This window comes from Rhinolophus hipposideros (genome assembly GCF_964194185.1).
Source record: "Rhinolophus hipposideros genome assembly, chromosome: 15".
NCBI classification, from domain to species: Eukaryota; Metazoa; Chordata; class Mammalia; order Chiroptera; family Rhinolophidae; genus Rhinolophus; species Rhinolophus hipposideros.
In genome coordinates, this window is record NC_138061.1 from 50,759,473 (window position 1) to 50,774,485 (window position 15,013).

The window sequence follows — 15,013 nt, forward strand, 5'->3', positions numbered from 1 at the left end:
ATCTCAGAGGAAATGCTTTCAGTCTTTTCAATATAATGTTTGTTTTGGGTTTTTCATATGTTGAGGTAATTTCCTTTCATTCCTAGTTTTTTTAGTGTTTTTTTTTTTTTTCATAAAGAGTGTTAAATTTTGTCAAATGCTTTTCTGCATCAAGTAAGATGATCATGTGGGACTTTTTTCTTCATTCTGATGATCTGGTGTATTACCCTGATAGAGTTGTATGCTGAATCATCTTTGCATTCCAAAAATAAATCCTAATTGGTCATAGCGTATAATGCTTTTAATATGCTGCTCAATTTGGTTTGCTAATTTTTCTTCAGATTTTTGCAACGATTTTCATAAGAGATGCTGGCTTGTAGTTTTCTTGTAGTGTCCTTATTCAGCTTTGGTGTCAGGGTAATGCTGGCCTCATAGAGTGAATTAGGATATATTCCCTCCTTTTTTAGAAGAGTTGGAGTAGTATTGGTATTAGTTCATTATGTGTTTGGTAGAATTCACAAGTGAAGTCATCATGTCCAGGACTTTTATTTATTGGGAGATTATTTATTACTGATCCAATCTCCTTATTAGTTATAGGTTCATTGAGATTTCCCTTTTTCATGACAGTCTGGTAGTCTTTGCGTTTCTAGGATTTTGTCCATTTCATCTAAGTTATCCAATTTGTGGATAATTGTTCATAGTATTCTCTTACAATATATTTTTTTTAATTTCTTGAGGTGACAATTGTTAATGAAATTACATAATTTCAGGTGCACAATTCTGCATTACATCATCTATAAATCCCATTGTGTGTTCACCACCCAGAGTCAGCTCTCCTTCCATCACCATATATTTGATCCCCCTCACCCTCATCTCCCTCCCCCCACCCCCCTCTTACAGTATTTTTAATTTCTATAGAATTGGTAGTGATTGTCCCACTTTATGACTTTAGTAATTTGAGTCATCTCTCTTAATTAGCTAGAGGTTTGTCAATATTGTTGATCTTTTCAAAGAGCCAGCTTTTGGGTTTATTGATTTTCTCAATTTTTTTCTCTTTTGTATTTTATTTATCTGTGCTCTAGTCATTATTATTTCCTTAATTCTGTGAACTTTGCGTTTAGTTTGTTTTTCTTTCTCTACCTCCTTAGGTTGAAAAGTTAGACTATTGATTTAAAATCTTTCTTCTCTCTTAACGTTAGTATTTTTAGCTATAATTTCCCTCTTAGACCACTTTCACTGCATCTCCCAAGTTCTAGCTTGTGTTCCTATTTTATAGCTTCCCTCTTCCTTGATCCATTGATTATTTACAAGTGTGTTAATTTCCACAATTTTGTGAATTTTCCCGTTTTCCTTTGTTATTGATTTCTAACTTCATCCCATTGTATCTGTAGAAGATAATTTGTAAGCTATCTTTTGAAATATATAGAGACTTAATGTGTAGCCTAATATATGGTCTATCCTGCAAATGTCCCATGTGCACTTGAGAAGAATGTGTATTCTACGGTTGTTGGGTAAAGTGTTCTGCATATGTTCATATTTTTAGTCTATTTCCTCTGTATTACTCAGATTAGGTAATTTCTGTTGTTTATATTCCAGTTCATTGATTCTTTCCTCCATTCTGCTGTGGAGTCTATTCACCGAGCTTTTCATAGTGGTTAATATATTTTTAGTTCTAAATTTTCTATTAGGTTCTTCTTTATATCTTCTATTTCTTTCTGAGACTTTCTATTTCTATTCTGAATATTTCTGCTTTTTTTATTTGTTTCCAGCATGTTTTCAACTGCTTGTTAAAGCAGTTTTATCATGGCTTCTTTAAAATCTTTGTCTAATAAATCTAACATATCTGTCACTTTGGTGTTAACATACTAATTGTCTTTTTAAATTCAGTTTGAGATCTTCTGGTTCTTGGTATGATGAATGATTTTTTTTCAAGTGAAACCTGGGCTTTTTGTACTGTTATGAAACACTGAACCTTCTGTTTTACCTGGCTTTTTGGCATCACTCCAACAGTGGAAGGGGAAGGGCGCACTGCTTCATTGCCAGGTGAAGGTAGAAGTCTAGGATCCTTACTTAGCCTCCATTGCTACCTAAGGGGGAGAGTTCCCCCTTACTGCTGACAAAGAATGGAAGTTCTGGTTTCTTACTTGTTCTCCACTGATACCACAGTGAGTGCAGACTCATTACCATGAGGTGATAGTGAAAGACTTGACCCTACACTAGGCCTTGTCTGACACCACCCCTGGGGAATAGAGGGGCACCCTGTTACTGCCAAATTGGGGCAGAAGTATAGGCTCCCCATGTGGCCTCCACTAAAACCACACAGTGAGGAAGGGGTCTCATTACCAGAGGGCATAAAAGTCCTGGCTCCCTCCCTACTTGGTCTTCTCTGACTCCACCTAGTTAGGATGTTAGGGGCACCTAATTTCAGCTTTGTGAGAGTAGAAGTCTAGGTTCCCTATTCAGCTTGGGTGTGGGTGGGGCCACAATTTCTTTCTGTGGTGTTTCGATGAAATAGAGCAGTTACTGTCAAAGTTTTCTGTCTTTCTAGGCCGCCTCTTTCCTGGTCTTTTGGTTAGAGAGAGCAGACTTTTTTGAGCTTTTTGGTTTCACCCATTAGGGTTTCTAGGTTGCTGGCTTCATCAGCATCAAGTCTGGAACATATGAGGCAAAAAACAAACAAACAAAAAACCCAAGGACCTCACTACTGTGTTATTCCTCAGGTCTCAAGCTTCCTTCTCTCCACCTTTCAGTCTTTCATGTTTGTTTTATATATAATGTCCAAGGTTTGTAGGTATACTTAGTGAGAGGAATAGGAAAAAGTATATCTACTCCATCTTCTTGGAGACAGAAGTTCTGTTTTAAATCCTTTTTGATTTCTAATGACTGCATTTAAGGTTATACCATAGTCCCCCCTTATCCACAGTTTTGCTTTCTACGGTTTCAGTGACCTGAGGTCAACCATGGTCTGAAAACATTAAATGGAAAATTCCAGAGATGAACATTTCATAAGTTTTAAATTTCATGCCATTCTGAGTAGTGTGATGAAATCTCATGCCATCCTGCTCCATCCCACTCAGGACGTGAATCATCCCTCGGTCCGGCATATCCACGCTGTATATGCTACCTGCCTGTTAGGCACTTAGTAGCCTCTCCACAATCAGATTGACTGTCAAGGTATCGCAGTGTTTGTGTGCAAAAAACCATTATGTCACATCACTTTATCAGAGTATATTCTTATAATTGTTCTATTTTATTATTAGTTTTTGCTGTCTCTTATTGTGCCTAATTTATAAACTAAACTTTATCATAGGTATAAAGGAGAAAACATTGTACACATAGGTTCAATACCATCTGAGGTTTCAGGCATCCACTGGGGGTCTTGGAATGTACCCCCTGCAGATAAGGGCAGACTATTGTATCTCTTTATCTGTATCTCACAAGTTTTGATATTTGGAGTTTACTGTTGATTGATTCTAAATGCTCTGCCATTTTAATTATGATTTTTTCTTTGTCCCATGAAATATACGTGTGTCTTAAATTTTCCAAATGGATTCACTTTTTTTTGCTATCTATGTTATCGATTTCTAATTTTGTTGATTGTTGTATTTTGATCAGAAAACTTGTATGCTACTGATTCTTTGGTATATGCAGGACCTGCTTTATGGCCTAGTATGTTGTCAGTTTTTATTACATAAGTCTTTGTGAGTTTTAAGAAAATATATATTATTTAATGAATGGCATGAGAGCATGACTACTAATTCTTAGAGAAGGCATTTTTTCCTCTACCCAGGGCCTAGACAGATATGATGGTGAATGGATTTTTTTTTCTAGTCTATTCCTTTTTTGTGTAAGTCGTGGCTTATGGTGAGAGGGGTGGTTTCAGTCTTACCTCCCCATCTACAAAAGTCCCACGTCTCTGTCCCTGTAAGAGCATTAAAGCTCCCCACCCAAACACACACTAATGGCAGCTGTTCAAGAGCTCCAGCTTTCAGTTCTTGCTTTGCTTCTGCAACAAAGGGGTTGCCCTTTCTTTCTCATGAGTTGTTTGACACGTTTAAAAGAATGTTATAGTTCTGTCTTTCCCATCAAACATGCTAGGAAAGAAGGCAATCAGGACACTTTTCTTATTTGGGGTGACCGAGAAGCACACAGCAGAAAAGAAAGAAGTAAAATGGAGTGGTCAGAGACTGTGGGTCAGATGAATGCCTCCGTGGGTGACTGATTCCCAGCTAGGCCTGAGCTAGGCATCCCTCTTCTGGAACAGTGTTTCCCAGAAGTCAGCTGAGACTTTTGTTCTCAGCTCCCCTGGCAATTGTGAATTTACTGGTCTGGGGTGGGACCTTGAAGACTATTTTCTCCCAGAGCTTCAGTGACTCTATGGAAAGAAAGATTTGGAAAGTATAGCTCTATAATACTGTATAGATTCCCAGGTCCCAGCTCTCTGGGTTTGGGATCTTGAAATCTGTGGTTTTTGGCAGGCACCCCAGGAGATGTGCCATTAAAAAAAGAATAACAAAAACAAAAAATAGAGTATGGGTAAAACAAAAAAAGCCTTAGACTAGTATATAGTGTAGGAACGAAGTATGTCAAAGATAATACTGTATAGTTAGAAACTATAAAAGCATGGATACAGAAACCATCCATCCACGTATCCATTCATTCATTCAACAAACACTTTTTGAGCCCTTTTATGTCCTAAATATTTCTAGGCAGCAGAAATTCTGAAATAAATACTGTAAGATACAGCCCATATTTCCAAACTGCCTCCTCTAGCAAGAGATGCAAATTAATAATTGCTACACAGTATGGTGAGTACACAGAACTACAGATAGGGTTGCCAAGTAAAATACAAGATGCAGATTTTAAAATTTGAATTTCAGATAAACAATGAGTAATTTTTTAGTATGTCTCAATTTTTTTTTTTGTTTGTTTGTTTTTTGCTAAATCTGGCAACCCCTACAGGAATACAAAGGAAAACCTCCCAACTCAGCTTAGGAGATAAAAGCTGCAAAGTTCAATCATATGTCAAAAAGCCTTTGATACAAACTGGTTAAAATTAGTAGGTCATGGCAATGGCTGCCAGAGCAGGGAAGACTCAAAGTATGCCACGTTATTTCTTAAGATTAAGAAAGTAAGGTGTGTCCATCTGTCCTAACAACAGCTACTCAATACCTCAGAATCTCTTCATAACATACTCATATAATTAACATTTTTAGAATCACAAGGACTTACAGAACACAGGTTTGTAAGCGAGGTCATCTAACGTGATTCCTCCCTCAGGATTTAACTCAAAACTGCTGGTGAAGTTGTATTTTGCAGTTCCTTCTGAAGAAACAGTAATTTTTGCAGAGTCTCCCAGAACCACTTGATTGAATTCTGCTCGAATAAAGGTAACTGGAGAATCTCCTTTAAAACATTTCTGTTGACAGAAACATCCTACTTTACAATTATTCTCAAATGGAGAATTTTCCTACACATCTGGCAACTCATTTTGACTTGCACTAAATAGCATTTTCCATGTTTTCCTATCAAGCTATACCACACATACAAAAGGAGTAGGTAGAAAGTCTTTAAACAAATCTAGTTGTAGCTAAATGCAACATTGTATTTATTTTTAACCTAATGATTTGGATTTACTTAAAAATATGACTTGGTATCTTTTTTTAATTTTAAGCAGAAAGAGATTTAATGCAAAAAACTAGGTGCTCAAGCAACACTGTATTTAAATGTCACTATGTTGGAATTTCCAAAAATCAAATTTATTGTGTTTATAAAATCATATTGTGGAACAGTTAGAAAGTGAGAAAAGCACATATGAAAACAAATTACCTTTACCTATAATTTCTCTCTATTATGCAAGTACTATTAACATTTTAGAATATATTTCCAGTGTTTTTTTTGTGAATACGGAGTATGCCAAAAAAATGTATACACATTTTTAAAAAGGAAAAACTTGTATTACAATTATAATATTCAATCATATACCGATAACAAAAGATGACTACAAGTCATGTGTACACATTTTTTTCGGCACTCCCCGGTATATGTGTATATACTTGTATGTATATGTGTTTGTGTATATATATGTATATGCACACATACTTATATATACTTTTTAAATGTATACCTTTCAAAGCAAAGTAGAGACCATTTATTACATCCTGCTTTGGAGTGAGCTTTTTGACTTATATTGAACGGTTTTCCATTTCATTTTTCTTATAATTTTTAATAGTTATATCTTATTATAGTTTTATAATTTAAATTCATCCAATAAAATTAATCACAAAAGGAACTCTGGAAGAATTCAGATCCTTTTCAGGAAAAAGAAAGTGCTATCTAGGAAAACGAAAATCACCTCTTGGTTTACCTGTTAAATTTAGTATTCCCATTCCCATGTATTATATGCATACAGTAACATGAGTTGCTGATTCTAGACTATCAATAAGGAACACTGAGAAGGAAGAGCCATTGCTATGTAAAGCCAGCAGGTTTGGTGGTACAGGATGATACGACACCCCATTCCTCCTGCTCCCAACAAATCATCCCTCCACCCACAGGTAGATGTTTGACAGGGAGACCTGAGCTCAGCAAACATATTTTCAAGAAGTATGAATAAACTAGGGACCTCTCAGGTTTCCAAAATAACTTTACCAAGTCATATCCATCTGTCACAGTGATCTGCACAGGTTTGCCTGTTGGTGAGACCTGCTCCATATTGTCACTTGGGCAAAGTCCGTCTGGTCTTCTTTGGTCTCTGTAAACATAATGAATGAGCCTGTCCACTCATGTACCATAGCTGCACAAGGACTCACGTTACATCATAACCAATACCAGGGGAGAACTGGGGAAATGCAATAGCCCAGCTCTGTTTTGTGCCCTCTCCAAACTCTTCTGCTAGACAGGCAGGGTTTTAGGGAGATGGCCACGAGGATGATACCACTCGTAGTGCTAGAAAGACCATTAAACATGTAACTAACCCAGTAAGCACAAATTATCACGAGACAAAGAGGACAGAAATGTCATTCCCCAAAATCCCATTCCCCACATCCTTCATAGTGTTCTTTGGTAGCTTTGTTTGTTTGTTTGTTTGTTTTTATTTTTTGTGTGTATGCAAAGCTCCACTCAAGGATTATTTAATCTCCCAGTTAAGAAACAGACACAAAGAATAGTTTAGTCCACTGGAAAAAGTCCTGACATATATCTTATTTAGTCAACGATATTTTCTAACTATTTTACAACATTAAGGACACAATTTCAAAAATAAATTGGATAGGGGTGGCCGGTTATCTCAGTTTGTTAGAGCGTGGTGCTGATAACACCAAGGTTTGATCCCCACAGGGGCCACTGTTAGCTGCACCCTCCTTAAAAAAAAAGAAAAAAAAGGTGGTTATAAAAATAAATAAATAAATTGGATATGTTTTTTAAAAGGATCATGTTTTCTGACTCAATTCAAAGTAGAACTTAATGCAATTCAAACATTTACTTAGGACATACTATGCTAAGTGTGTCTAGGACTGGTGGTATAAAAAAGGAGGTATCTTGCTGCACCCAGATTGTGTAATTATATTGCCTCTTCCCAAATACCCCCTCATTTTCCCAGTCACCTGAAAGTCTCAGATCACTTGGTCAACACCAGATCTCCAGGCTCATTCAGGCCTAAGTGGCCCTGACGACTTTCTTATCAAGTTTACATTTGAAATGACTTTTTGCAGTAGTTTCCTTCCTTCCTTTTCAATAGTACCACGTGAATTAGACCTTCACTAGCCTGACCCTAGACAAATGCCTAACTTCTCTGAGACTCAGTTTCACCTTTTGTAACATGGGCAAGAAAACTTCTGACCTGTTTCACATTTGTTGTGAATATCCACTGGAACTTTAAGCAAACTGGAACTAAAAACTGGAACTTTAAGCAAGCATCATCAGTCTAGAGGGTCTACAGGAGGAGCTAGGATTTATGAAAGTTCTATGTAATCACGCGAATTCTTCTGTGTTTATAATAAAGCTCTATGGTTCTAAATTCTCCTTCCCTTAATTTCCTTTTCTCTTCTATAAATACTCCTCCATCTTGGCTTGCAGGCCAGAGTGTGCAAGTAACTTGCCATGTCTGCATGCACTGGGTTGTAACCCTTTCCCCCACCCCGACGCCCACTCCCAAAAAAATCCTTTCTGGTGACAAAACACCATTATTTTTCAGTCAACACCACTAAAATAGCAAAACTGCATCACCTATGAAGCAAACCACAAATGGTATTATTAATATGCACTGCTTTTCGTGAATGCTCCAATAAGCCCCTTAAAGACAAGTAATCTGTCATTCACATTTACAGCCTCTGAGGGCCTGGCACCACGCCTTGTCTGCAAGAGGCTTTAGAGGCATATTTGTTGAATAACCCAATGCAAGAAATCTGGCCAACTACAAGGTATGGTCAGGGCAGTCAGGCGGGGGGTCCCGCTGCCCCCAGCAAGGCACGCATTTTTTATCATCTGCTCAGAAGAAGCTACAGGGTGAGTCAAATCAGAAATAATTTAGATGAAGGAGACGATGGGGTGAGGTGCGGTCTGGGCTGTCTGGCTGTGACTGGGAGGCCTGCGGTGGGCGGGAGCGACGGCACCTAGCGGGGTGGTGGCGTTTAGTTGTGCAGGGGGAGCAGGCGTGCAGGTGTGCGTCTGCGCGGTTCAGCCAGGCCGTGGCTAAGGGAGCAGAGATTGAGGTGACGGGGTGTGGCTGCAGGGCCGGGTCGGGGGCCGGGAAGATAGGGTTTTGTGAGCGACAGCTGTCTTACCTGCAACAGCCGCGGAGATGCTTTCGCAACTATAGCAACCAATTACCTCTCGCGAGAACTTAGGTTCTGCAATCACCACAAGTTTACCCCAAGACTCGCGATAACGTTTTGGGCGAAGACGAGGAGCGGCCCGCAAGGTGAGCGTCTGCGCCTGCGCTCGGGGAATTGCGCGTGGGAGCGGCGGCTTCCCTACCTGCGGGTACTCCTGTTTCCGCGGGTGGCAAAAGTTTTGGTTAAGTGCAAAGTTTTCCTCCTGTACATTGTGCTTTATCGACCCTTTTCTTTAAATGTCCTTCCATAAGTAAGAGGAGAAAAATCAAAAAGGAATTCATAGAAAGTAAAACCTTTATTAAACGGGTTTGAAAACAGGTCGATTAAATCTTTCTCCATGAAAAATTCAGATAAGAGTATTTTAAAAGTGAGCCTGATTCACACACTGTTGGTGAGATTGCAAAACAATGCTGCTTCCGGTGCCCAATATTTATATAATGAACAGACTTGCAGTAAATGTTAATGAAAAGTGTGAATATATTTGAAATTCAGCATTAGAGTTGGAATAGCAAAATACAATTGCAAAAACCTGGAAACAAACCAAGTGCCCATCAATGGAAAAGTGGGTGAAAAAAACATACATATTCACAAAATAACATATTTCAAAATAGTCAAAGTGAATGAACTACAGCTACTCAGAACATGGAGGAATCTTAGCAGTATGCTACTCAACAATGTTGCATATTAAGTGCCAGCCTGAATGGGCTCCCACTGGCCAAATATGAGACAACTAGAGCATCAAAATAAAGTGGTAATAATGAATGACAATCCATTGAATAAAATAGGAATACACAAGTTCACATTGGTAGAAATAAATGGAGAGAAAGGAAAGCTCTAACGGTAGAACGCCAACTCAATGGAGAAGAAGTGATGGAAATAGAGAATTACCATTTGGCACCCACTGTAAAGGTGGATAATTGAGGCAGGAGTCTTCAGCGGATGCGAAGGTTGATGGTTGGAGATTTGATGAGGGATAGGATATTAGCATGATTTTGGAATACTAATCAATCACAAAGGAGAAAACCAGGTAATTGAAGAAACCGACATGATCAGGTGATCAAGGTTAACAACACCCGTGCTGGGAGGAGTCTGCATTGTGTGCCTCCTGACGAGACTCCCAAATGCAAAGTATCGTGCTATTGCTGCCATCAGAGGGACCTATAGTTTGTAGGCCATCTTACAGAAAGTAAGGCCTGTACTCCTTAAAACTGTCAAGGACATGAGTGACTCAAAACTATTTCAGATTAAAGGAGTCTCAAGTTCACAGCAACTAAATGCAGTATGTATTCCTGTATAGCATTTTGGAGCAGAAAGGAAAGGAGACATTGTTGAGACAGGGAAATTTGAGTGGGCTTTGTGGACTAGGTGGTAGTACTGTACCAACATGTATTTCTTGATGTGTAAGGATACTTGCTGTTATGGAGGAGAGTCACCCTGTTTGGGGGAAAATATGCACTGGAGTGATTAAGAGTGATGGGGCATCATGTCTGCAGTTTGCTCTCTCAAACCTCAAAAGGCCTGGAAAAAGACTAAACAAGGGTGATATACACCACACACATACACACACACACACACACACACACACAGATGAGTAATGAAGCAATAAAATGTTTACTACTCAAAAATCTTGGTGAAGAGGACTTGGGAGTTCTTTGTTTTGGCAACTTTTCTATATAGTCAAAATTATTTTAAAATAGAATTTTAAACTATATGCACATACGTACATACCGCTCTCCATGAAAACTCCGTGCTTAGGATAGTTACCAGAGCCAAATTTTAAAAATAAATTTTATTTCTGCTAATAAACATATTGTGAATGAAAAAGGGGCCACATACTAAACCTGACAAGCTCAGGGGGTGGACTGCATGGTGGGCCTGATAAACTCAGAGAAGGAAAGTAAGGATGGTCTGAACATAAAAATTCCGAGTCATGGTGGGTAGTCATGTCCTAGACCTGTAGCTTCCTTAATAAAGGTTTGGTTTTACCTTAAGTGAGTCTGTCAATTGTCTTTTTGCATTTAAGACAACATACCTTTCAAATGTCTGAGTAATCTTTTCCAGACCCCTGGGCACAACCGCAGCACCAGAACAGAGAGACCACAGAACCCCTCCTTGTTATCTTGTTCCCCACACATCATCTGTATGTACTGTAAATGTTATTAACTGTCCTGTACCCACCAATGTACAAAAAGTGTCTCCCTTTTACTTTTTATCCAATCCCAGATTTCCCCGCTTTGCTTTCTCCTGCCCCCTTCATCTACAACCAATGGATTTCATGTAACCCTCCTTACATCTCCTCCTTTTATCCTAATGTATGTATAAAATAAGCCACTAAACTTGCATTCTCTGGAGCATTTTTTCAATCCGTTGAGATTTTGGTTCCTGGCCATTGTCGTCAGTTTGGCGCAAATAAACTCATAAAAATTCTCTACAGGTTTGGACATTTCTTACATCACCAATATTAACATTATGAAAATTAAGAAAAAAAAAGATTTAAAACAAAATTGCAATGTCATAAGTAATAAAATGTTCTCAAAATAAAACTATGGAACTATTCAGGACAGCATTTCTCTCTGGATTTTTTTTCCAAAGTGAGGGCTGTGAGTGAATTTGCACTGAGCTAGCCATCTTACCTTGAGTACAATATGCTTTTTCTACATAATAAGCTAGGATTAGGACCAAGTCTTTGCTAGGGAACAGTTCTCATGATCTTGGTCTATTTCATATTTTGTTTCAAGGCCTTGGCAAACAAGGGTAAGTAACAGGTGTCACTTTTTTCAACATAATTAATCATCATTAAACTGTAGGATACCTGAAAGCAAAACCGAGTTCAAGTTCTTTTATTCTAGAGTGCTTAGTAGTAACCACTCTGAATTTTCTATAGTCCTTATGAGGACATGCATTCAAATGTTTTTTGACGGACTTAAAACATCAACTTGCATATGGAAAACACAGAAAAGGCATTCTTGAGTGCTATAGAAAACACAATGGTACTGAGAATCGGAATTAAATCATCTACATATACAAACCAATTTTGGGGGAAAGGAGCTGCAGCCTGGAGACACAGATTCAAGCAGCAACCTAAATTGTGCTCCACCAAGACAAAGGGGAGGCCATCTTTTATAGCAAAAGATCCCACCCAGGTTTTTATGTAAATGAGGTATCCAAATTGTGCAGTTTTGATTGGACGGGGCAGGTCTCATCCCTTGGTTAAAAAAAAAAACAAACCAAGGTTTCCCTGCAGTCTGACTCACACTGTGTAAACAGGCAGGTCTTAGGGCTGGAAGCCGAGAGTTCCGTATGAGGTTCTTTCAGGTATACAGAGTACAGGAGGGGTCCCTATCAGTAAATGGCTGGACTCTTACTACTCATAGAATTTAGGCCCTCCGTTGACCATGCGGAGTCTACCTCAGCAAAGAAATTTCTTGTCAGGGTTCACATCACATCAAATCAATCTTCTTGGGGTCCACATGACTGGTCATACCATAAAAAAATACAAAACAAAATTGTATCTAATAAGGGTCTACTATCTAGAATACATAAAGAACCCTCACAACTCAACAATAAAGACAAATAACCCAATTTAAAAATGGGCAAAGTATTTGAATAGACATTTTTCCAAAAAAAAAAAGATACGCGAATTGTCAATCGGCACAAGAAAATAAGCTCATTAGTCATTAGGAAAAAGCAAGTCAAAACCACAGTGAGATGCCCCTTCACATCCACTAGGATGGCTATCATTAAAGAGATATGATAGTGTTGGTGAGGATGAGGAAGAATTAGAAACCTCACCCACTGCTGGTCGGATTGCAAAATGGTGTCACTTCTTTGGAAAACAGTCTGGCAGATCCTCAAAAACTTCAACATCAAGATATTATATGATCCTACAATTCCTAGCGCCATAGCAAAGAGAATTGAAAATGTGCCCACACAAACATTTTTCCATGAATGTTTATAGCAACATTAGTCACAATAGCCAAAAGGTGAAAACAACCCAAATGCCCATCAATTAATGAGTCGATAAATGAAATGTATATCCATACAGTGGCTTATTCAACCATAAAAAAGAATGAAGCATTGATTCATGCTACAACAGATGAACCTTAAAAACAGTATGCTAATTGAAAGAAGCCAGACACAAAGGGCCGCATGTCATATTTCATTCGAATGAAAAGCCCAAAATAGTCAAATCCATAGACACAGAAAGTAAATTAGTGACTGCCAGGGCCTGAGCAGGAGGGGGAATGAGGAATGACTGCTAATGGGTATAAGGTTTCTTTTTGGGTGATGAAATGTTCAAAAATCTATTGTGCTGATAGCTGTACAAATTCTTAATGCTAAAATTGTACACTTTAAAGTGGTGAATGGTATATGAATTATATCTCAAGTTTTTAAAAGGTTAAAAATATATTGCTCATATCTTTTCTTTAATACCCTACGCTCCTTTCTCATCTTTACCAAATCCCATCACTGTTATATACGTTTTCAAAAACTAGATCAAAACTGAACTTTTTCAATGAAACTTTTTAAAGTAATTACATCTATCTTAGCCCATTATCCTTCTACCCATGTATCTTGCTTTTGCCTCGTATTACAATTGTACAGAAGTCTATCTAAGGGTAAAGTTGTGTCTTACACCACCTGTATGCTCCTTGGTACTTACACAAATGTGCATTGAATTCTACTTGATACTTACTATTCTTCCCCTCAGTTTTTAGCACATTCACCAAATCTATATTAAATATCTGCTTTGTATGTAACTTTACTAACAATTGTCACCCCAATAAACTTTAATTAAAAAGAAAATTTTATATATACACACACACATATGCATGCTTTGTGCCAGGGAGCTCAGCACAAAGAACTAATAGGGTTCTTATCCTCAACAGAATTTATAATCTAATATTTATAACTTCTTTGTTTAGAACCCCCACTAGATTATAAATTTCCTTCCTTTGTATTTTCCCTGACTACCTATTATAATGCTCAACATAATCAATAAGTGTTTGCTCAGTACTGGGGATAAACCTGTATTTTTTTTAAAGACTTTTATTAAAATACAGCTAACATACAATATTATATTAGTTTCAGGTGTACACCATAGTTATTCAAGAAACCTCTTTTTAAATCACCATGCTGTACCTTTGAGCTCCTAAACTACTTCTCCAAAGAGCTAGCATTCATTCTGCCAGGGAGATGCTTTAAGCCTCATCTGCTCATTAATTGAGCACTTCTTATGTGTCCAACTTCACTTTCTAGGGTCACGATTAAATTGCACCTAATTTTAAAGTCGTTCATAAATCAAGGGCCAATAAAGATCTTTAGGGGGTATTAGTAGACATAAAAGTAGACTATGTATGTTAGGCACATAAACTTCTAATCCCTTTTTTCAAAGTTGCTATAGGCAATAATCTATTTTCTATGTGGGAAGATTAGTGTTTATGAATACAGAATACCAATTTATGTGACATAAGATGTAAATTACTCTTCTAGGTTAAAAGAGCTGAATTTTTTTTTAAAGTTAATATAGCTTTGATATACCACCAACTATAACCATCCAATGGGCCTAATAGGACTTTCAAAGGCAGAATTTTCAGCAACCTTTTTAAAAATTCAATATTATTACACAGAATTAGAGATTGTTGTGATTTTTATTCAATTTGGTATCCTGATTAGGATAAGAGCAGTGAGAAAATTATGCTTTACAAACATTGCATTATTACTACACCATTATGATATGGCTTTACATTGATTGTATATAGAGGAAAAAAATAACATTGGAATTAAGGCAATAACCACATGTGCAAACCAAGCACAATACCCTGACACAGTCCCTAATAAAAAGCTCTTTTGGTTAGATGATGGTTGATATTGCTGCATGCGGGTCAGTCACTGCTTTGAAGGGATAAGCTTTGAATAGCTTTGTTCATTTAAAAAAAATCTCTCCTACTGGCCCACGATGGCCAGAAGAAGCCTTCGGTAATCTCCACTCGTGTCACTTGCAATCATTGTGCTCAGGGTCTTCTGATACATCTGACTGAACATCTGTTTTATTTGTACAAGATCGATCTGCATACAAGACATATTTTTGATGTTAGAAAAAAACTGTCAAAAGGAAACTGGTACTTATTAGAATTATTCTTTGATGGTGAAAAGATCCTAATTACAATCAAAGCAGTGGGGGGAAAACATCAAGTGAC

At 37.7% G+C, this 15,013-nt stretch overlaps 2 protein-coding genes across 12 annotated transcripts in view; both read right to left on the reverse strand.

Moving 5' to 3' along the window:
* CFAP70 (cilia and flagella associated protein 70) overlaps nucleotides 1-9,001 on the reverse strand; it is a 67,500-nt gene extending 58,499 nt beyond the window's left edge. For 5 of the 6 annotated variants that reach the window (XM_081074406.1, XM_081074409.1, XM_081074408.1 and 2 more), the window contains exons 1-3: nucleotides 8,763-8,800; nucleotides 6,631-6,733; nucleotides 5,212-5,398 (exon numbers count right to left, since the gene is read on the reverse strand). In XM_081074406.1, the coding sequence (XP_080930532.1) occupies nucleotides 5,212-5,398; nucleotides 6,631-6,693 (250 nt within the window). In that variant the 5' untranslated portion in view covers nucleotides 6,694-6,733; nucleotides 8,763-8,800. Of the gene's footprint in view, nucleotides 1-5,211; nucleotides 5,399-6,630; nucleotides 6,734-8,762 lie in introns of all 6 variants that reach the window. The other variant, XM_081074411.1, reaches the window with a different exon arrangement.
* A 90-nt stretch (nucleotides 9,002-9,091) lies between these two features.
* ANXA7 (annexin A7) overlaps nucleotides 9,092-15,013 on the reverse strand; it is a 38,464-nt gene continuing 32,542 nt past the window's right edge. For 4 of the 6 annotated variants that reach the window (XM_081074415.1, XM_081074413.1, XM_081074416.1 and 1 more), the window contains one exon: nucleotides 12,756-14,882. In XM_081074415.1, the coding sequence (XP_080930541.1) occupies nucleotides 14,760-14,882 (123 nt within the window). In that variant the 3' untranslated portion in view covers nucleotides 12,756-14,759. Of the gene's footprint in view, nucleotides 14,883-15,013 lie in introns of all 6 variants that reach the window. The other 2 variants (XM_081074417.1, XM_081074414.1) reach the window with 2 other exon arrangements.